Here is a 23,503-nt window from a genome sequence, read left to right on the forward strand (position 1 = left end):
TTAGAATGTGGTTAATTTAAGATGGTCCCTTATCTATTTTTGGCAATTTGAACATTTCTCTGCAATTTTAATCAGAGAGAGTATATTAGCTATTTAAATTTATTCTTAAAGTAGATAGAGTTCTATACAGTGTGAATCCAGATCCCGGCCCTTTGGCACCACTCCTGTAAAGCCTTTCTCTTGGCTTGGATGGCATGGGTGAAGGAAATCTCCAGGTGAGGTAAAACTGACATAACCAGCTTTATCCCAGCCCTTCCCAAGCTCTCCAGGGGTTAGGGTGAGCTGGTCATATGGTAAAATGGAAAAGCTGTGGCAGAACACTCATGATGCCTGGCTACTAATCCAGCCCTGAGGCTGCTCTGACATACTATGGTATTGAATTGGCTCCTGGTACCCCAGGATTGGGGAAGTGAAGAGGTAGCGTGCAGCTAACTTTGCCCCATGCCCTCTGGTCCTGAACCAGCCAGATCCTAGCATTGGGCACAGTGTTTTTATCAAGTAAATTAAAGTGTTACTATTAACTGATTACAATTCCCAAAACAACGAGGCAGTAAGTACATTGCATTCAGACACGATTATTCCTTATTTGAATGTATTTATATATCACTGAATGAAACAGGGCTCCTATGGAAAACATAGTATGTGTCAGGTAATTAAAGATTGTACCATAATGCATATGCACAAGGGGGCAAATTAAGGTTGCAGAGGCAACCTTAATTCTGGCATTTCTTAATTTCTGAGTACTTGACTTTGCAACCTTAATCCATGATTTTAGTGTGCAGTTATCTATGTTTTTTAAATAAAGCAAACTGAAAAAACAGAAATTCCATCATATTGGGACTCATGTGGTCATCAGACAGGTTGAACCTTTTGATCCACCTCACAGACCTCTGCCACTTGAGCTAATGGAATAACTGGTAGCAATAGTAGATTGATGTCCTCTATGTGGCCCAGCAGTAGAGGGGTATAAGATTTTGCCAATGGGTTTCACAGGTATTTGCTGACAGTAGAGAAATTGTGAATCTTGGGGATCTTCCAGACTCTGGAGGGGTGTGTGCTCTAGTGGGTAAAGACTCTTCTGGCCTCTGCTTTTAAGTGTGACCCCTTCTGCTCCATCCCCACTAACCTGTCCCCATCCCAATTTTGTCTCTTTGCCACCCCCGGCTCCTCCTTCTCCCACTCCATTCTCTTCTCCTCAGGCTTCTCATTGTATGTCATGTTTCCCATTGAGTTCTAGTCTCCACCTCTCAACTTGCTGACTAAGCCCAAAGCTCCCCGTCCACTCCCAGTTTCTCTCCTTCCCTACATCTGATGCCAGTCTCCTCCCCTGTCTGCAGCTCCTCATGCAGTCTCAGTGTTCCTCCCTCACAGCCAACTGAGCCCCAGCCTCTTTGCCCCAGCTGCCTTCACCGAATCCCTGTCCCAGGCTCCTAGTCATAGGCTGGGATTGGTTGGGCAAGAAGACTTTCTCCCTCTGTTTCCTGGCTCCCACTCATAGTCTCCGTGCCCAGATATTCCCAGTTTTTCTCCCCCTCTTTAGTCTCCTTGTCTCCATCTGCTCCTCTCCCTCCTCCTTGATTCAGCTTTTGTCCCTTCTGCATTCAAATCAGGTGGCTTTCTTCTCTGCACTGCGTGGGTGCCGGCGGGGGTGGGGGTGGGGTCGCAGAGACCACAGGAGAGCCAGGCTCTGTGCTCTCCATTACACTGCCTGGCCTCACCCTGGGAGCAGCTGGGATTAGCCACTTTAGGGAAATTCCAGCTTTGTTCCTGTAGCCCTGGTCCTGCAGCATGCTCGTTATCTCTGTGGGGATGGTGCAGGCACAGCCTGGTCACACATTGGAATAGTGAGAGGATGGACTAGGTTCAATTACTCTGTGATGGTCCATGCAGTCTTCTCAATGCTAGGAGCTGTGAGAGGCTGGAGCAGGCTCGGTGACGATGGAATCCTAGGAAAGTTTAAGGGGGAAGATGAAGAAGTCTATACTGAGCATGTGCAAACTGAGATTTTGCAGTCTTATAACTTGGCCACACATGAGCAATTTTTAATGGGTACAGCAAAAGGCACATCCCTGACACAAAGGCCACCTCCCTACTAAATTTCAAGTCCCTGTTCCAAAGCATGGGGGTTTTAGAGCTTTTCAAATAAAGGTCACCTGTCAGCCTGAGTCAGATGCCCAGCATGGAAAACTTCAGTTTGACAAAGCTATAAGCAACTGAAAACAGGATCTCATAATGGGAAGTGCCACGCAACCTTTGTAGTGTTACGAGGCCAACCAATAATAATCCAATAATCTTGTTATAGGGTTGATGTATAAAATGGATTTTTTCTACTTATAACGGTTCATTATTTACATCAGTCATGGTGCTCATATGAAATGTAGATACAAGGGCATTTCATTAAGAAAATAAAGCTGTTGGAAAAGGGCCCAAGAGGGTAATGGAAAAAAACAAGCAAGCCACTAAATATACTGTAGGCAGAAGCTGCAGTCCACACCCAGCCACATAGAATCATAGAACTATAGGGTTAGAAGGGACCGCAAGGGTCAGCTCTGTCATATAGGCTGTCACATTAGTTTTACTTTTAATTAAAAGCAAAACAAATCAGGAGAATTAAGCAACTTCCACTATAGCTGTTTTGTTACCGAATGCCTTTAAAGGGAGTCAGTGAAGAGCACTGGACTGCGACTCAGGAGTCCTGGACTCTATTCCTAGCTCTGCCCTTGGTTTGCTGGGTGATCTTCAGTATGTCTTTCCACCCCTCTGTTACTCAGTTTTCCCTTCTGTAAAAAAAAAAAAAAGCACTAGATAAAGACATAGGTATTATTATTATTATTATTTTATTATATGCAACTGTCAAACTGTTCAAGCACTGTTCAAACACACTGGTCTTCTACTGTGTGGGAAAATGTCTTGAGTAACTTAGAATGGGACCAAAATGCATTGGAGTAAAAGGGAAGAAGAAATGCTTGAAAGAATATTATAGGGGGGAAAGCAGGAAGAGCTCTTATCTAGGATATCTTCAGATCATCTCTGTGGAAGACTTGTCTAAAATACAAATGGTGGTGGATAATATCACTCATCTCATCTTCTGATCCTACTCAGCAAAGTTAAAATACAAAACATTTAGAAACCTACATTAGAATATTGTGTTAAAATTTCTCATAGGCATCACATTTATAATATATTTAAAAAATAGCCTCAACAAATGACCAGAAAAGAAGTTACAAGCACTCACAATTGCAAAGAAAACAGTGTTCGTGGCTTAAAGGCTAAAGATGCTGTTGCACTTAAAGTATTTCTCTTTGTTACTTGGTTAACAATAGTTTTTCCTCCCTCCTAGGTGTGTTTGCTCTCTTTTATATCAGCAACAAATTTCGGACTTATCCCTTCACCATTAAAGACCAGCTCATTATTGCCTACAGTGGCCTTCGAGGAGCCAGTAGTTTCTCTCTTGCATTTTTGCTTCCGATGTATCTCTTCCCTAGAAAGAACATGTTCATTACGGCTACTCTTGTAGTTATATATTTCACTGTGTTCATTCAGGTAAGTAGGTTTAATAATGGGTTGATTTCATACAACAGCAATGCCTAGAGGCTTCATAGTTAAGCTTGTACTGAGATTTGCACGTAAATCAGAATTAAATCCTTCTATTTTATACTTTAGTTGCTGGATAGTGTCTCCAGATGTAACACAATAACCCTTTGCTGGATAATTAATTTTTTCTTATCGTTTCAGTTAAATATTTAGTAACTTCACCACTGTATTTAAAAATAGATTTCCTTAAAATTCCTCTGAAAATTATGTTCCAATTTTTTACTTCACCTTGTACTCTGATATACAAGAGTAGTTGTTCCCCCTTTGTGTCATAACTAGGGCTACGCAGGATGGAAATTCCATTTTGTGAAGGATTTTGTGATTTCAACATTTGTCTTTGTTCTGATTAGGAATGAAACCTCACAATTTAGAAATTCCCTGCAAATGAAAATCCTGAAAAAAATGTGTTTGGGGTGAATCATTTTATTTTTATATAGTCTTTTAAACTATTATATTACATAGTTTTTAAAAATGTCAAACAGGATGCTTTGATATTGTTGAAACTATTTTTTCCCTCTGGAATGAAATATTAGCTTGGTATGAGTGGTTAGCAGGCCAGGTAGTTTACAGAAACTAATTCTTACTATTGATTAGAAAATGCTGATGAAAATCTAATTTTGATTTTAAAAAAATTGAAACATTTTTTTTTCAGAACCTCCCCCCCACCTCCCACTCCATTTTCTATCCAGCTCGACTAATAACAAATAAGCCCTATATTCTAGACACAGTGATCAAATAAAAGATAGTCACTTCATCTTTTGCCTTTTATCTGCTTGTTTCAAACAATAATTAACTTTCTCACTCATTTTTCTAAATACAGGGAATCACAATTGGTCCACTGGTCAAGTATCTAGATGTTAAAAAGACTAACAAGAAAGAGTGCATCAATGAAGAGATTCATGTACGAGTAAGTTGTCTTTATTGATGAACTGTATCCTAGAAAGAGAACAAATGGGAGTTCCAAATTTGCCCAAGAGAGTTAGGCACCCAGTTCCCATTGAAATTCATTGGGCAAATAAGCCCCTTAGGCGCCTTTGCAAATCCCAGCCAAAATATCTTAATAAAAATATTGGATGGTGTTTGAGTCCAAAGAAGCTGTTGTAAAGTAATATATGACATCCTCTGGATATGGATGCCACCTCATTATAATTTCAAAACTGCAGAATGGAACTTTTTATAAAGACACTGGAAATTTTAAAGCTATTTCTGCTGAGGTTGAAAACACATCAAGGTGCCTGCAAATTCTGGTAATTAGTAGCAGATTTACTTATACAGATCAAACAATCTTAAGGAAAAATAAAAAGATCAGAGACATTGGCATATGGAGAAGTTTGTCTAGATTTTTATAAAATTTTAGATTTTCTAAGAGTTGTTTAATTTGAATCAGTGTCTAAATTTCTTAGAATCTGGTCTTTGATTACCTAAGAATTGTTTTGACATTGATTTCATGTTATGACCATTGGTTTGTTGTATTTTTTTTCTCTAGATGATGGATCACTTGAAGGCTGGAATTGAAGATATATGTGGGCATTGGAGTCACTATCAACTGAGAGACAAGTAAGAATGTTTTGTTACTGTCTGGTATAATAAAGTAATTTAGCTGTGACATATTTATCTACTCAAAGGTAAATACAGTAGGAAATCCACTTTGTGATCTCAGAAGGTTAGATTAGAATGTAAAATGTTAGGGATATGCGCCATATCCTGTTCTAAAATATAATCCGAGCTCTTGAGTAATCATCATCTTTTGGAGTGCAACATTCATATATGTTTCACTGCTGTGACTCCTCAAAAACTAGGAGGAGATAAGTGTGATAGAGGAGGAACATGACATGCACACTCATGCCACATGCACGTGAAAGCCTGCAAACAAGGCCTAAATGTAAGCCTATCAATCTTCAAAGTGGGCCTTTAAATTGCAAGCTGCTTGAGGTATGGATCTGTCGTTTTATTTGAATGTAAATCACTGTGCAAACATATGGGACAATATAGATAGTGCATAATAAAGTAATAAATAGTAATTTTTTCCTGGTCTCAGAATTATACTGCCTTCTGTATCTAGGAGAGAGCACAAAAGTGATGTTTGTATTAACTTAATAAAGGAATTATATGGGAGCAGCATTATACCTTCAATGGGTAGATGAGACAAGTTGTGATGTTGACTTGATGTTCTAAATTGCCATTTGATTTGTAACCTTTACATTATCAGATCTGAATGTGGAGATATACATATGATCATCAGTCTGCCCAATACATCTGCAAGCTCAGATGGTTGCTGTATAGCAGTAACACAAGCCTTTATGGGGTGGAATATCTTTTCTGCCTGAGAGATGGCCTTCATTTCAATAAATTTATTAACTATAGAATTCATATGTAATGGGCTAAAAATGGCCTTCCAGAGAATATATTGAGGATAACAATGGTGCATAGGCTATAGAATTCCCAATTTGAAGCCACAGACACAGCTGAAGGCATTGCAACTGAGATAAGCTGCATTTCTGTCACTTCTCTCAGATCCACCCAATAGACCTGATAGGAGGAGTCTATGAATACTACTAGTAAGTTAAAAGAAGAACAGGAGTACTTGTGGCACCTTAGAGACTAACAAATTTATTAGAGCATAAGCTTTCGTGGACTACAGCCCACTTTTTCGGATGTAGTCCACGAAAGCTTATGCTCTAATAAATTTGTTAGTCTCTAAGGTGCCACAAGTACTCCTGTTCTTCTTTTTGCGGATACAGACTAACACGGCTGCTACTCTGAAACCTACTAGTAAGTTACTGTTTCAGTCAAGGTAAAGGCTAAAGAAACACATCATATGAAAGTATTTATATGAGAGTCATATAAAAATGAAGGTATTCCTTGCATTAAGATTAAATAATATGCTTTTAAGAATTGATTACCTTGTTAACCGACACTCAGGGTAACTTCCTGTGGACTAGAGAGCTCTGCAGAGCATCCTTGTTCACAGAACAAAGCAGAGCTGCGTACTTCTGTTATAGCAATAAATATTAAAAACAGTTGCTTATTATAAGAAATTGTATAAACTCTGTATTGCTTTTCATAACACTCTAAAGTACATTTCTCTGCAATAGCAAACTGCCCCATAGAAAAAAAAATTATAAGAAGAGCTGCTGCTGTTTTGTTAAGCTAATGCCTGAAAGCCAATACACGCCTCAACACACACACGCACATTCGAACTTGTGTATGCAGCACATTAATGGTATATTATAATATGCAGCGTGCATACAGACATCATTTTGCAGTCCATTCAATTTCTCTGGCATTCAGAATATTAGGACATATATATTTTCCCCTAATTGTCAGGATTTAAAATGATCAGCAGCATAATAGGACCTAACTACTGGGCCATTTAGAACATTATTGGTGTCTGGCTGAATAGGCCAGCGTTGCTGTAAGTGCAGCTGCTGCTGTTATACCTTATTAGAATACAACATTTGTACAAAAGCATGAAAGACTGGCCCCTTTTTTCTTTTCGTACAATTGTGGCGATGCTATATGCTAACACTCACCCAACCTTCTTTTTGAGATGATTGCAGTTTGTTTCTTTCTTTTGTATAGCAGATTTACCATCTCTGTGGACCAGTAGGCCATGCCCTTTGTCCTCCAACAGGTTCACTGGTCGTTCAGCAGGCCACAGGCACCGACAATTTGGCTTCAGTTTCCAACCCGCAATTATATATATATATTTGATGGATGTTGTCAGCGAGGAAGATGGACTCCTTTCCTTTTTACATTTGCTTTTAATTTCTGTTTCATAGATTTAAAAAGTTTGACACTAAATATCTAAAGAAAATCCTGATCCGGGAGAACCAGCCCAAATCCAGCATTGTATCTCTGTACAAGAAACTGGAAATCAAACAGGCCATTGAGATGGCAGAGAGTGGGATGATAAGTTCAGCTGCATCGACAGCTTCTCTCCAGTGAGTATCAGCTTCATTACAGCTTACCAAATGGGAAAGGGAGGAAGGGGGACGGGGGAATATGAAGAAATAGCTGAAGGAGACAAGGACTTTAAAAGAAATGTGACAAGAAAAAGGTACTGGGAGGGGAGGAATAACTTTGGTGCTAGGACCTTGACATGTTCCATAGGAAAGGAAATGTTCAGCGATAGTTCTGAGTGTACAAAGAGGGAAAAGACTGCCTCTTCACCCATGTTTTTCAGCAGCGACAGGCAAGCCTGCAAAGGCCTGGAGATTCAGGTCTAGACTCAGTGGTACTCACTGATTGCTTTGCACTGCTCCAGTGATGCAAAGAGGCCATATGCTTCATTTAACTGGCCAGTAAATTCTGGTTTGGGGCTGCTTTGTGTTGAAAGTGCAACACAAAGGAAAGGAGTGTACTGGTTTGCCTGGCCCTCAGTTCAGATTAGTAACCAGAACTCTGGGATCTGTAAATTTGGGTATAGCTCTCATGAGAGAGTTAAAGAAACTGTTATGACAACCCAGTTCCTGTTTATCTTCCCCTTTCCCCCCCCCCACCAGAGCCTAGTAGGGAGGGCCAGACACCCACAACCCCTCCCCCCCAGAGCCCCCTTGCAAGGGCCCCCCAGCCAATACACCTGAACTCCCTCTCCCCAGAGCCCAATCGTAGGGCCCCTCCAACTCAGATACTCCCCCCAGAGCCCAGCTGTGGGACCCCCCTGGCCCAGATACCCGCATCCTCTTCCCCACAGAGCCCAGCCTGCCCCCCCCTTGTCCAGACACCCATCTCCCTCACTCCTTTCCTCTCCCCCACCTCCCCCAGAGCCCAGGGATCCAGAGGGAGAAATAGCCTGATGCTTGGTCCCAGGCTTGCACAGAGTTTCCTGTGCACCGCCTTCTCCTTCCCTCAGGGCATGCTGGGAACTGCAGCTGCCAGGAACACTCTAGCTCCCTCCCCGCCCCACAGCAGAGTCTTCTATGTGCAAGCTGGGATCTGCCAAGTCCAGTGGCCTTAGTGGCGGCTAGCACATTTCTGTGGGGGAAAGGAAATTCTGCACGCACAACATTAATTTCTACAAAATTCTGCATTGCGCAGGTGCACAGAATTCCCCCAGGAGTATCAGGTGCAGAGAGAGACTAAAAAAAATAATGAAACATGCTTTATGAACCTCCAAAAATGTTTGGTTTGACAGACTGGGATAGGGTGGGGTTAGTTTTTTTACTTTACTCTATTGGCCATCTCTAGTTTTCTTAACTAACAGGCTAAATAGTGCCAATTAGCCAAAGGCCTTTGTTAGTGGGTGCCCAAGGGGGAGCTTCCTGCTGTACAGCAAAAGTGGACTAATGGCTTCATGTGCTGGGATAGTGAAGACTGCTCCCTCCAGCACACTGAACCAACCCCCAGAGATACATGGAAGGTTTGAGTCTGTCCTTCTCCCCTAAACAGAGGAGCCAATTGAAAGGCAATGGAAGGCTATGTGAAACAGACTTGGTGAAAAACAAACATAATCTCTATAGAAATCAATGGGGCAAATACCCTCAGTGCAACACAGTTCCTTTGTTGAGATCAGTAAAACTGAATTCTGGATAAAACCATATAAAATATAAAGAGCTGGATCATGGAAACCTTCACTCCAATGCACATAATTATTCTTATGCGCAGACCCACTGACCTCAATGTGACTGCACACAAGTAAGTATGTGCATGGGAGTATTTCAGAGATCTCACCTAAGAAAAAAGTTACCTTACCAGGGTCACTCTTTAAACTGTTTATCTTGATCATGTAAAAATTCATTTGTTTGTTTTGAATTCTTGTATCATTGTGTAATGTAAGAGCTGGTCAATTTTTTTCTAAATCATTTTTTTGGTGAGAGGATAACATTAAAGGAAGCATATGGTCATGATCTCTGTGAATTTTCCTTTTACTGTATGTCAGAAATATTTCTGAGTGGCATGTGAATAATACAAATAGGAAGTTTGAAAGAAAAGTTGTGACACGCAAACAACATTTTTATTTACTTTCTTTAAAAACATAAGACCAACCGATTGCATGTAGTTTTATAAATTCACTCCTGAACTGAGTTTGTAGGATGAAAAATATCATTCTAGAATAAATAGTTTGCTCAGGTGGAATTGGATCTTACGCTAGGCCAGATTCTGATATTTTTTACTCACAGTAAATAGTCCCTTACTTTTTAAGCAGCCAGTGGGACTGCTTCAGGAGAAAGGGGCTACTGAAGGTCATGGTATCAGAGTGAGTAATCCCATTGATTTCAGTGAAACAGCTTGTAGTATAAGGCACTATTCAATGTGAATGAGGGTGGCAAAATCTTGGCCTAAATAAATAATCCTGGAAACTGTGGGGGGGGGGGTTTGGAAAGAAATTCAAGCATTTAATATAAGCCTTTAATTAAAAGCATTTAATATAAAGCCACATTTGCAATGCAATAATAACATGATACATTTCTCCTCAGCTCTTTTGATCAGTTGCACAGGCATATCATTGCTATCTGGGGTTTTCATGCTTTAGAGACAAGGGGAAGAAATCTCTCTGGCAATCAGGGCAGATCTCAGTTGAGCCTTCCGGATTCGCTCCAGGCTCAGAACTTCCATTCATGTCAGTGGGATTCCTACAGGTCGACTATGCATTAAGTATTTGTCCATTGACTGGGCAACAAAGCATCTAGATTTGAGATAAAATATAGCACCTAATTATACTGGCTTAGAGAACATAAGCCTTAGAAATGGGGATTTCAAAAGGCAAAGCACATCCAAGCAGATGCTGCAGATACCACATTTCTATGGCTGTATTTTAGACAATATACTTTAATCATAAGAAAGACAGGATGGGCTTCTTTTGAACTCACTTTTGCTGGTTTCACACTGCTGTGACTCTTTGGACATCAGGGGAGATAGTCTTGATGTACGCTGGTGTAAGCAGGTTCAGAATCAGACTGAGTGTTTTCATTGCCAGTGACACTATTACATAAGCGCTATCCCACTAGGATGCTACTTTCTTCTTAGTAGAACTGGATGGAGAGTACAGAAAGTTCAAAATGTAACAAAAAATGTGGAAAAAATTAGATAAGGATTTTTGGGGAATTTGGTTTTTATTTTTTAACTAGCTCTATTTTTTTAGAACAAATGTGGCCAGTATTTTGGGTTCATTCATGATCAGAATAGATTTTTTTTGCCAACCCAGAGTTATAGCCAATTGCTATGCACCCAAAATGATATAATCTCAGTAATGTTTTTGCAAATAAAACACCTGGACTGGGCCCTGCAAGTAAAATGCAGGAAGTTGCAATAAGCATCAGAGAAAGAATTTTAATAAAGATGATTTTATGGGGTTGGTAACAAGTCAAACTTGTTTTAGCTGAAAGCAGGTTTTGAAATATATTGTATATTGTGAAATATTAATTAAAGGGGTGCTTATTAAACTGAAAACATAACCTTTTCTCCATTCCCCAGGTAGGCTCACTGTTATCAATGTGGCAGGTTAATGGCTAATCCCATGCAAAGAATATGCTTTTTATTTGGGCTTTAGAACAATACAGATAATCTTCATGTTGTTTGTTCTGTTGCTATTTCAGTTCAGCTGAAACTGAGGGCATTTTATTTGAGTCACCTAAAGAGTGAAACGATAACAACCACTGAGATGATTTAAGGCTTGATATTCCATCTACATCTGCATGCAGGGGGGAGCCAAATTGGGTTGATCTGGAGTGGGGAAAGTAGCAGGATGAAGTGATCTCTACATACCATGCTTCTCTATACTTTCCCAACCCTTTTTCCAATTCTGTGATATAAAATCCCTCTGCAGGTGCACCACAGGCTTCTGGTTCCATAGGTCTAGGGAGGACAGGCCTGGACAAGAAGTGGGTAGAGAAGCAGCTACTCTTTGTGGCATCAGCCATGAGGGATTGTACTGCATAGGACTTCAGTTGTCAAACTACGTTTCATGGACCACTGGTAGTGTGTGGACCACTTGACAGTGGTCCACAGAGAGTTTAAAAGCAGCCACTTCAAAAAACCATTAGCAATTTAAATGGTCACTAGAACAAACCACATGCCCATCTCTCCAATTTAGAGCTCTAATGTGTGCATTTATAAGTCCCTAGACAGGGGGCCAGGCTAAATGTGTCTTATTTATTTATTAAACTAGACTATTTAAATGGTTACTTTTTAAAAATATGGGGCTTTTTTCTATAAATGTTGCATCTTTTATGGCTGACTTGTTCCTTTTCTAACTTGCCATTTTTCACCTGTGATCTATTTTGGATCACTACATACAGACAGCAGTTGATCTCAACAATTGGCCATTTCCTAGAGATGGGCCACTTTGGATCTTCAACACATTTGAATTTTGGCAGTGTTCAGATTCAAATGCCTGAACCCAAACCTATCCCTATGGCTTTGGTTTCAGGTTGGATGCTGTCAGGGTTGAATCCCCACTCTGTCACTCTGACTGCAGAAAGTGGGGGCTTGCAAGGATTCAAAAAATGAATACTTGCCACTCCAGGCTTGTATTAAACTCCCAAGTTACAGCTCTTCTCTGACCTTGGCTTGGTAAACACTGCCACCACCCAAATGCAAAAAAACCCTGGGAACCAGGAAGAAACACTTGGGAATTCCTCCCTGTGGGGTACCCTCAAGCCCTTTCACACACACACCCTCTGAGGAAGAGCTGAGAAAGAAAACAAAGGAAATTAGCTGTTGCTACCAGCTAATCGAACAACATGCACAAACTTCTTAGGACACCAAAAATCCAATCCTGTTCTTAAAAAAGGTAAATTTTATTAAAAACAAAAAGAAAGAAAATACCTCTGGAACTTAGGCTTTTGCTAGATTTTAAAAGTGCAATTCCAAAAATTAAGCACCAAAAATAGCTTTCTTGGGGGTTGAGCTTAAAGGTTACAAGCAACCAAAAGCATCTGGGGTTAGCACAGAGGAGATCCACAAGCCAAAATAAAGAAATAAACCTGATCGTATCTATCTAAACATTCCCTGTCCCCAATGATTCTTTCTAGGTATGGAAAATAATTTTTCATATCTGGTTCAAACCTTACACAGCATTCCTGCTTATAGCATGGCTGCTCTGGGTCTCTGCAGCCCAGAGAGAACAACAGACAACAAAGGGAAGTTTTTTCCCAATTTCAAAAAGTCCTAGCCCTCCCATTGGCTCTTTTGGTTAGGTGCCCACTTCCCCTTTTTTTCCCTTTTTTGTACCTATGCAGGGAGGCTTTTTAGCCCTTTACAGGTAAAGTAAGCAGAGAACAGCTACCAAAAGGGATTTTACAGCTAACTGGCTGGCTGGGTGTCCATAAATGGGAGCTACCCACCTTTCATTTATCACAGATGCAAAACCCGATAAGGCCTTATTTCTGGTTGTGCTTTGAAGAAGGTGGCAATTTTGCAATTGCAACGAATGGTGGCAATTTTGTGAAATTAGCTGTAATTGACAATCATACGGCCACCATACCGTAGCCTGGATTCTGCACTGAACCTGAATACCAAACCCTAGCCTAAACTAATACATATCTGAATGTCAGTGCTCTGGCCCAAGTCATGAATCATATAACAGTTTTTAGTTTACTCCAGACACAGCTTCTTTTTGATATTAAAGGCTGTATTCTTTTGCTAATGTAAGGGAAACTGAAACCACAATCCTGTCATAATGTTATTAAAGGAAACCCTCCTTTAATCAAACCATTTACCACAATTACATCACTTAATATGAGGGAAAAGATAGACAAATAAATATGATATGGTATATGATGAGGTTCTCACAGAGGTTGACCTGGCATATCCAGTTAGCATTTCAGATCAACCAGCTTCCATAGTTTAACACTTTCCTCCAAGACCCTACTGTGTGGAAGGTGACTTTCCTTGTTAACTCTTAAAAAGGAAAGGTTGGCTTCTATTGTAAACTGAATGGCACCTTATTTATCTTCACAATACGTTAATAGATGTTTTAGCTATTTTCAACTGGGCAAACTGGTTGAAACTATAGTAAAGAACAATATTGTCAGACACATAGATGAACATGATTTGTTGGGGAAGAGTCAACATGGTTTTTGTAAAGGGAAATCGTACCTCACCAATTTACTATAATTCTCTGAGGGGGTCAATAAGCATGTAGACAAGGGTCCAGTGGACATAGTGTACTTAGATTTTCAGAAAGCCTTTGACAAGGCCCCTCACCAAAGGCTCTTAAGCAAAGTAAGCTGTCATGGGATAACAGGGAAGGTCCTCTTATGGATTGGTAACTGGTTAAAAGATAGGAATAGGGTAGGGTAGGAATAAATGGTCAGTTTTCAGAATGGAAAGAGATAAATAGTGGTGTCCCCCAGGGCTCTGTACTGGGCCTAGTTCTATTCAACATATTCATAAATGATCTGGAAAAAGGGGTAAACAGTGTGGTTGCAAAATTTGCAGATGATACAAAACTGCTCAAGATAGTTAAGTCCCAGGCAGACTGCGAAGAGTGACAAAAGGATCTCTCAAAACTGGGTGACTGGGCAACAAAATGGCAGATGAAATTCAATGTTGATAATGAAAAGTAATTCACATTGGAAAACATAATCCCAACTATATGTATAAAATGACAAGATCTAAATTAGCTGTTACCACTCAAGAAAGAGATCTTGCAGTCATTGTGGATAGTTCTCTGAAAACATCCACTCAATGTGCAGCAGCAGTCAAAAGAGCAAACTGAATGTTAGGAATCATTAGGAAAGGGATAGATAATAAGACAGAAAATATAATTTTGCCTCTATATAAATCCATGGTACACCCATATCTTGAATACTGCGTGCAGATATGGTCACCCCATCTCAAAAAAGATATATTGGAATTGGAAAAGGTTCAGAAAAGGGCAACAAAAATGATTAGGAGTATGGAACCACTGCCATATGACTGGGACTTTTCACCTTGGAAAAGAGACGACTAAGGGGGGATATGACAGAGGTCTATAAAATATTGACTGGTGTGGAGAAAGTAAATAAGGAAATGTTATTTACTCCTTCTCATAACACAAGAACTAGGAGTCACCAAATGAAATTAATAGGCAGCAGATTTAAAACAAACAAAAGAAAGTATTTTTTCACACAACGCACAGTCAGTCTCTTGTACTCCTTGCCACAGGATGTTGTGAATGCCATGACTATAACTGGGTTCAAAAAAGAACTAGATAAGTTCATGAAGGATAGGTCCCTCAATGGCTATTAGCCAGGATAGGCAGGGATGGTGTCCCTAGCCTCTGTTTGCCAGAAGCTGGGAATGGGCAACAGGCGATGGATCACTTGATGATTACCAGTTCTGTTCATTCCCTCTGGTGAACCTGGCATTGGCCACTGTCAGAAGACAGGATACTCAGCTAGATGGATCGTTGGTCTGATCCAGTATGGCTGTTCTTATGTTCTTTCTTCAAAAGATGATGCAAAGTGCAAAAATTAAAAAAAAAACAACAAAAAACTAGGAAGTTTTCTCTTTTAGCTTTCGTTGATTCCTTAGTATCATTGGTTAGAAAATTGCCATTCACACCTGCAGTGCTCTAGAAATAATAACATAAGAAAATAAATAATTTTATAGGAAAGATAATTCCTGTGTGATTTGTACAAATTAGTATAATGTTTACCTTTCCCTTCTATTTACAGGAGCTATAGAAATCAAAGACTGCATAGGCTTTCCCCTGAAGAGGTGGAGTCCATGCGGGATATGCTGGCACATAGTCTGTATCAAGTACGACAAAGGGTGTGTACGCGACTATTGTAACAAAGCTCTGTACTCGTAGATCAAAAGAGAATGTTTGCCCTCTTCACCATCATAGCAACAGCCAATGGTAGCTGCAAAGATAGTATTGTTCTTCTCAGCTGAGCCATGAAACTGTGTTAATGGGAAATACTGCGCCAGATCCTCAGCTGGTGTCAAATGGCTTTCAATGGAGGTGCTCTGATTTACATCAGTTGAGCATCTGGCCCATTGCGCTCAGATCCCACAGTACAAAAAGTAAAAGGGAGTTTGACTTCTAGCTTTTCACCCTGATGTCTGATCTGCAATGTAACAGGACAAGAAAATCCAGAAACTAGCTCTAGAGGTCAGGCTTCCCTAGCTGTAAAAATCTCCCATGACTCAGGAATGTTCTCCTTTCTGATGTTGCCCAACACCTAGTTTTTCTAGTTTAACTTTCCACGCCCTCTCTCTCTCTAGTCACACACAAGCTGTGACCTGTGAGGGCAGCAGCAGATCTGTAGAGTATTCCCATGGCAACTGAGGAGATGGAGTTGATATGGAATTTAGGAGTAATGGTATTTACCTGAACATGTGCAGCAGTTACACTTTTTAAAGCAAACCATCGGCAGAGTAGGTTTAAAACTGATCTCATTCTAATCTCAATGGCCCTGCCCTATGAAGGAGCAGCAGGTTGTTGGCCATTAGAGGCCAGTGCTGTTGTGGAGGCACAGGACCTACGTAGATTTGCCAGATTTGGGGGGCAGGTCTCATGGTTTGTTCTGTGTGGGAGGCAAACCCTGCCCTCATGATAGGATGATAGGGGAAGAACTCCCTCCCACCCTGAGCCTCGTCTTGTAAGCTTTTCCATGAGCTGGGTCTGAGCTGGGTCTCAGCAAGGATTTATTTTGAAAAAAAATGGACATGATTTTGGTATCCTGTAAAAATACAGTGTGATGCTGGTCAAAGGTGCAACATCAGTGTAATCCAGTCCAATGCATCACTAACCAACCAAGCATAATGCTGAACACTGTCATGCTCTCCTATGGCAAAGTGTGCTAGCAGGTACACTTGGGTAACCTTGAAATTATGCTGATCAACTGCCCTGACTAATGTAACATATGCAGGGCTGGAGAATGATCATTTTATAACAGGTCATTGTTCATGTTATATTCTTCTTTAAAATTGTCTGAATTGTGCCCAATTATCCTTATGAAAGGTATTTCTTATCTTACTAACAAGTTGCATATGCATCTGATTCTCTACTGTCCTATACATTACCGAGGTGAACCCTGTGTCTGCAAAATCAGTTACCTTAAGGTCTATTAGTGCACTATAGCATGCTATGTGGTATTTGAAACCGTATCTTCTCTTGGAAATGAAGGATTTTAATACTGTACTACTACTTCCCCTGTTATCTTGAACTTTGAGGTCCTAACTCTGGAATGTCACTGGAATTGCATCAGTGGGAAACCAGTAAGTGGGATTGAGATCAGGCCCTAAGTCTTCAAACTGCTATACAAAAATCAGTGAATTTGCCCTCACAACACCTCTATGAGGTTGATAACTATTATTCTCATTTCACAGGTTGAGGGCCTGATTCTCTACGGCCTTGCACCATTTGCAGCCATATTCCGCAGTGCACAGTGAGTGTAAATCTCTGTCAAATTAGAATGGAAGGGCCTGATTCTCATTTACGCTAAGGCCACTTTATACCATTCTGGCAGTGTTAAAGAGCCTTAAAGTGAGTGTACATTAAACTAATGCCCACTTTAAGGCTCTTTTACAATGTCAGCATAGTATAAAGCAGCCTCCGTGTAGCTGAGAGTTAGGCCCAAAGAGTTTAACCTCCACCCTCACTCACTTTGGATAGGTGTAAATGGATACCCAAGATAATAAAGAATCAGGCCCAGTGACTAAACTTTTACCAGACACTGCTGAAGGTAATGTTTCATTGTGGCATTATAGCTTCTACCAATATGGACACATGTGCATCCACCCTTGCATTGCACTGATAGAACTAATCTGGCAGAGGATGTATGCTGCTCAGAGATGGGGAATAACTGCTGGCTAAATGGAAACTTTTGCCAATAGGACACAAAATGCCAGGTTGTGCTGCCTTTCTAATGTAGACCAGGCCTAAGAAATAGAGGGGTCAGTCCTTGGTTTTGACTGAGATCTATCTGGTGCAGGAACGGAGTGGGAAGCAAAGGTGCCCTCTAGGCAATTCCTTAATTCCTGAGGGTCCCTCAGTTTATGCAATCCTTTCCTCCTGGGCCACGCCACAGCTCTGTAGGATGTGGCATGTGGCTAAGGATAATGTAGAGCTGGCTTTGCTGGCTGTCCACCACATAGGGTTTTCTCCATACGAGGGAATTTACAGCTGCACAGGTAGGGCGGGACTGGAGCGATACAAGGGAGCCATACTGAAGGCCAGGATCTGTCCCAGAGAGGTTGTGCAAGATCTCACAGCGAGTCTGTGGCAGAGCCAGGAATGGGACGCAAGAGAAGTTCCTTGCTCCCGGTCGCATGCTTGACTGGACTGCGCAGCTTGAGCCAGTGCGGCAAGTGTGCATTGAGAAGAGAGTCAAATACATGTATTTCCTATTTCAGACGCTGTCATATAACAGACACAACCTGCCAACAGAAACAAGCGAGAAACAAGCCAAAGAAATTCTCATCCGTCGCCAGAACAGCCTGAGGCAGAGTGTCAGGAAAGGAAACAGCTTACCTTGGGGGAAACCGGTAACTGTTATGCAAGCTACAATTCATGTGATCAGGGGATGAAAATACCTGCCTGTCTCTGGATGTACAAAACCCAGCCAATTTTAATTTGCTTTTGCAATAATTGAAATGAATATTTCCCACAGAGCATTGGAAGAGGAAAGCACCTGGAAACAATGGGGCATATTCAGCAATTATGTGAACAGTAATGTCAGTGACATGTCACCCGTATGCTAGTCAGAACACAGTGTAATTGGTTATAAGAGGTAAAGCACTGTAACTTGCACTAACTTTGCCATTCACTGTGGGTACAAAACAAGTGAAACACGCACCTAGGGACTAAGGCAAAGCCCTTTTAAGTCAATGGGAGTCTTTCCATTGCCTTCAGCTGGCTTTGGCTCATACCCCAAGGGCCAAATTCTGATCCTGTTTGCACTGGTGTAAACCCAGTGTAAATGGGTTCAGAATCAGGCTCTGAGGGTGTGGAAGGTGTAAGTGTAAACCCACTTACACTAGTTTCACATTGATGTAGCACACCTGTGTAGGTGTAGCACAAAAAAGCAGCAAAGCCCAAATAACCACTACCCCTTATTTCCGTCCTACTGCTAGTTGCTATTCTTGTAACAACCCAGATTTCCAGTCCCTTGGTGTGTAAATTACATTGGTTTGGCCCATCATTGAATGCCAGAACAGTGCCTCTATTGTTTATCTTTTCATTGAATTAAAATCCAGAGTCTTCCTTGGGAACTTGCCCCCATTTATCTCAGACTGAATTTGGCCCATATAGTTTGAGCAGTGGAAAGGCACAGCTTGGAATGTCCTGCATGCTGAACTGGTTTTGCTTCTAAATCCAGGTTGGCACAGTTAAATGTACTGTATGCTTTTCTGTCTTTGCACACAGGCTAGCACCAAAAATGTACGTTTCCTCTCTTTACGGTATGGTACTCATCATGCAGCTAGACGAAAAGCAAGGCATGATGCTTCTACAGGTAACAAACACACTTTACTCTGCATACCATGCCAAAAAGATACAGTGGAAAACCAAGAATTTGCTCCATGAATTTTACAACAATATCCCCTAAGAAATCCAAAGTTGCTTTAAATGAGTTGCATCCCCTTCACCTATCTGTCGCTCCATGGTGTTTACATGGCACCAACTGTGGTCACCTGCTCAGGACACCCAGAACCAATAAGCCAGTGTGTTACCCCTTTGCCTCAGCAAGGGTGTGCTTTGCTGGAGTTTAGACTGTGGGTCAGGTCCTGGCCACACCAGTCTATCTAGCAAACTCCTCAAGATTCTGCCAGTCTGAACCTTGCCTTGCAACGTAACAGTTAGTGAATCCCAGTTCTCAAGTTCCCCAGACACATCTCTTCAGTGTCCAGTCCCTCTCACGGGACCAGCCTGCTGGCTTGCTCGTTACTTCAATATAACAGCACTGATATGTTTATAGTAAAGCTAAGAATAAGTTTATTAATAAACAACAAAGATTTAAATAATACTAAGCAGGAGAAAGAGAGACAGGTGAGGTGACAAACAAAAGAAAACATAACACTTTCGAGTGACTAAAACTGCATTTTAGCAAGTTAAAATGTTTCCCTAAATAGTTTTCTCACTTACATCAAGTTACCAACATCTATAGCCCTCCAGGCCAGAGGATCCAAACTTCGGAAACTTAGAGGGCACCGTTCCTTTTGTTCCCTAAATGATGGAAAACTAGAATGTCTTTTGGCTCCCCTTATATTTACCAGAGTCCATTGTATTTGCCTCAAGAACCAGGAAGACACCTGGGGGTTCAGACACAATCTATCCCAAAGTGTCTATTGTCTCTTCCCTCATCTCCACTGTGATATACATTTTCTTCTTCTTCTTGGTATGACAGTAGCAGATCAGGCCCTCTTGTAGTATGTACTCTACATACACATAGTAAGATGCAGTCCTACTCTGAACGGCTTACAATCTAAGTAGACAAGACAGACACTGGGTGGGAGGAGAAACAGAGGTCAAGAGCAGTGATGTGACTTGTCAAGGTCACACAGCTGGCCAGTGTCAGAGCTAGGCATGGAACCCAGGTATCTTAACTCACCTTCCATTGTCCTACCTGTGAGACCATGTGCCACTAGACACCTTTCCGCTTTTTGTTTACATATGAACTCCTGAAACACATGTGGCTGTTGAAAATGGCTATTCATTTTTGGCAACATTAAAAATCTGGCAATGAATGACACTGTTTTTTTTTAATCATCTTTGTAGAAAAATGGTGAAAAGCCAAATGTTGCTTGTTTCCTGCATGTGCAAAATGATTTACTCTGTTCCATTTCTTTTTTCCTATTGAAACAAAAGAAAGTGTGTGTGATCTGTATAAGCAAACAACCCACTTCAGGTTGTGCATATATTGGGTGCATAACACAGTATGGAACACTTGATAAGCACCCAGCCAAAACCTTCAAAGTTATTTATTTTCAAAGAGATTTCTGAACTAGAGATATAGAACAACAGGTGGTAACTAACAGGATTTATGGGTCAAGGGATATCAGTCCTTCTTAAAAGCTGTTAAATATTTCAGCACAACAGTCTATGATATGAAGATCTATTGCATCCCTTTCTCGGGCCTAACCTTCCCTTATCGCTGCCATTAGCAAATCTCGTATTATTTCATTGGAAACTTTGGAACATACCCCAGGAGTGGTGCAAAGCAGCTGAGGCTGGGCTGAGAATCTAGCCCAGGGCATATAGTGTTAAAGATACAATCAGTGAATCTATGCAGGGAGTTTACAATAATCCGAAGCTTGTGCTACCCACTGGTAATAATCAGGGAATTTTTTTTTTTTTTTAATGGAGATATCCTATCTCCTAGAACTGGAAGGGACCTTGAAAGGTCATCGAGTCCAGCCCCTGCCTTCACTAGCAGGATCAAGTACTGATTTTTGCCCCAGATCCCCAAGTGGCCCCCTCAAGGATTGAACTCACAACCCTGGGTTTAGCAGGCCAATGCTCAAACCACTGAGCTATCCCTCCCCCCCGGAAGGCAAAACAAACTTTAGCAGAACACAGTGGGTCAATGAGATGCAAAGAAAGTTAGTCACATTGACAGAGCCCATGGGACTAAGGCTAGGTCTATGCTACCCGCCTGAATCGGCAGGTAGAAATCGATTTCTCAGGGATCGAATTATCGCGTCTCGTCGGGACGCGACAATCGATCCCCGAATCGACGCGCGTACTCCACCAGCAGAGGTAGGAGTAAGCGCCGTCGACGGGGAGCCGTGGAGGTCGATTTTGCCGCCATCCTCACAGCGGGGTAAGTCGGCTCCGATACGTCAAATTCAGCTACGCTATTCGCGTAGCTGAATTTGCGTATCTTAAATCAACCCCCCCGCCCCCCGTAGTGAAGACCTGCCCTTAGGCATCTAAATACATGTGAGGATCTGGGGCTTTGGTTGCTTGAGTATCCAAAGCAGCATGGTAAAACGAATTAACCAAATTGCAAAATAATGGTCATTTTTCTCCTGTTTCACACAGGTAAATATTTCTATGACCAATATGTCCAACACTTTGTAGCACCGATTACCCCATCTGGCTAGATATAGATATAGGCCACCTTATTATGTTCAGTCCTCTTTCAAATCTGACAATATTTTTTTCATATTATCCATTTTCTTTGAGACAACTATGTGTGTGTTTAATTGCAATAGGATATAATCTGTTTTATAACCCTTCATGTATTTTTGTTTATTTGGAGGTTCCTGTATTTTTTATGAGTAATTATGTAATAGTATGGCTAATTTATTTTTACACCTTCAGACTTCAGATGGCCTGTAATTAAGGAAAGAGCAGAGATTTGCTTAGTTAAATAAATAGGACAAGAGGGCAAATTCACCTTGGTGTAGGCAAAAGTTTTGCACCAGAGACAATGGAAGTGCCTTGGGTGCCAAAGGGTGTGTTTCTAATAAGGTTAGGGAACTTTGACTTCAGGGAAAAGGCTCATCCTCTGACACACCCAGGTTAATCAAAGGGCCCTGAAGCCAAACCTTCAAGTGCAACTGGTTCTTTTGGTCTTGTTAATTGTAGGTGACCTGTAATTTTCCAGTTGGAAACCTCTCATCAGTCACATTCAGTCCTAGGTTGTGTTTTTTGTAATGCTTCAGAATTATGGGTTTGGTTATCTGCTTGAATAACTTGCAGAACATTAAAACTTACAAGAATGAGTCTCCTGCATGGGATAATATGACAATAGCAGCACTGAGAGCTATTAACATGGAGCACAGTATGCTCATTTATTAAAGCTTCAGGGCAAAACAAAGTCCAATACAGAATGCACTAGCTGCCAAAAATCCATTGTCTCTCTCCAGTACTTAAGAAATATAGGTTATTTTAATTGTCCCTAATAATAACAGGTACATTATTTTACGGTAATTGCCCCAAGCACTACAGCTCCAGTGTAACATGTATGACCTCAGAATAATACTCTATAATATTAAGTATTTTCTTTTAATAGTTCTTAATAAAACACTCTCTCTCTTTTTTAATAATACCAGTCCCTTTTGTGTTACTGTCCAGGTGATTACAGCAGTGATTCTGATTCAATGGTCTCCATCATGTTCAGTCCACAGCTTCGAGAAGGCTCACTTGGAGCAAGCCGTCGTCAGCAGGAGATGGTTCCGATGGAGCAGTTAGATAGAAGAAAGAAACTGTCAGATTTTGTAGGTCAGAGGGGAACCCCAAGCAAGCAGGATCACACAGCTAGAATAAGAAGACCGGCTTTAATGCCAAAGCCTCAGTTTGATGCAGTATTTGAAGAAGAAATACAGGGATATGAATCAGAAGAGGAGGAAGAAGCAGTCACGGCATCAAGGCCATCAGTCAAATGGGCAGCTGAGAAAAGAAATGTAAGACATTTCCACAAAGCCCCAAGCTCCCCATTCTGGAGAAAATAGCAAAGTTCTTATATGAACCATAATTACAATGTTCATCTTGGGACCTCTAAAATAATTCTGATACCAGTTCTAAGCACAGCACGAAGGTTCTTAGAAGTTCTGCGTAGAATCAAATGCTTGAACACTCAGATTGAAGGTTGTTTGCCTGAAGCCACTGAATGGCACAATAGTAAATGAAGAGAGTTGTATGTTAACTTAACTTACTATAAATATTCACACACATTTCACTGATGGTATCTCATAAGTCTATCTTCTGTACTATGGCTATGATCCAGCAAAGCGCTTAAGCATGTGCTTAAATTGAGCTCATGAGTAATCCCATTGACTTCAGTGAGCTCCTTCACATGCTTAAAGTTAAGCACATGGTGACGTTCTTTTCTGGATGAGGGCATATATATATAATCTATCACTGTGCTACATCTCTTACAATGTACTTCTGATTTGGTCCAACAAACATGTGATCCATAAAATTTGGCAAGCACCACTGGGGAAAAATACACCTCTTCTTTCTGTTCATAATTCAAAATAGTATTCAGAAGTTTAGAATGAAGCATATCATCTACGTTAAATGCATACA

The 23,503-nt window shown here is 40.9% G+C and overlaps 1 protein-coding gene across 1 annotated transcript in view; it reads left to right on the top strand.

Moving 5' to 3' along the window:
• Positions 1–23,104, top strand: part of SLC9A4 (solute carrier family 9 member A4) — a 39,722-nt gene extending 16,618 nt beyond the window's left edge. The window contains exons 5-12 of the mRNA XM_034759277.1: positions 3,341–3,543; positions 4,415–4,501; positions 5,081–5,151; positions 7,377–7,538; positions 15,198–15,294; positions 17,884–18,015; positions 18,896–18,983; positions 22,550–23,104. Coding sequence (XP_034615168.1) covers positions 3,341–3,543; positions 4,415–4,501; positions 5,081–5,151; positions 7,377–7,538; positions 15,198–15,294; positions 17,884–18,015; positions 18,896–18,983; positions 22,550–22,926 — 1,217 coding nt within the window. The 3' untranslated portion in view covers positions 22,927–23,104. The remainder of the gene's footprint in view (positions 1–3,340; positions 3,544–4,414; positions 4,502–5,080; positions 5,152–7,376; positions 7,539–15,197; positions 15,295–17,883; positions 18,016–18,895; positions 18,984–22,549) is intronic.
• The last annotated feature ends 399 nt before the right edge of the window (positions 23,105–23,503 follow it).

The sequence above is a fragment of the Trachemys scripta genome, chromosome 1, assembly GCF_013100865.1.
Source record: "Trachemys scripta elegans isolate TJP31775 chromosome 1, CAS_Tse_1.0, whole genome shotgun sequence".
Taxonomy (NCBI): domain Eukaryota; kingdom Metazoa; phylum Chordata; order Testudines; family Emydidae; genus Trachemys; species Trachemys scripta.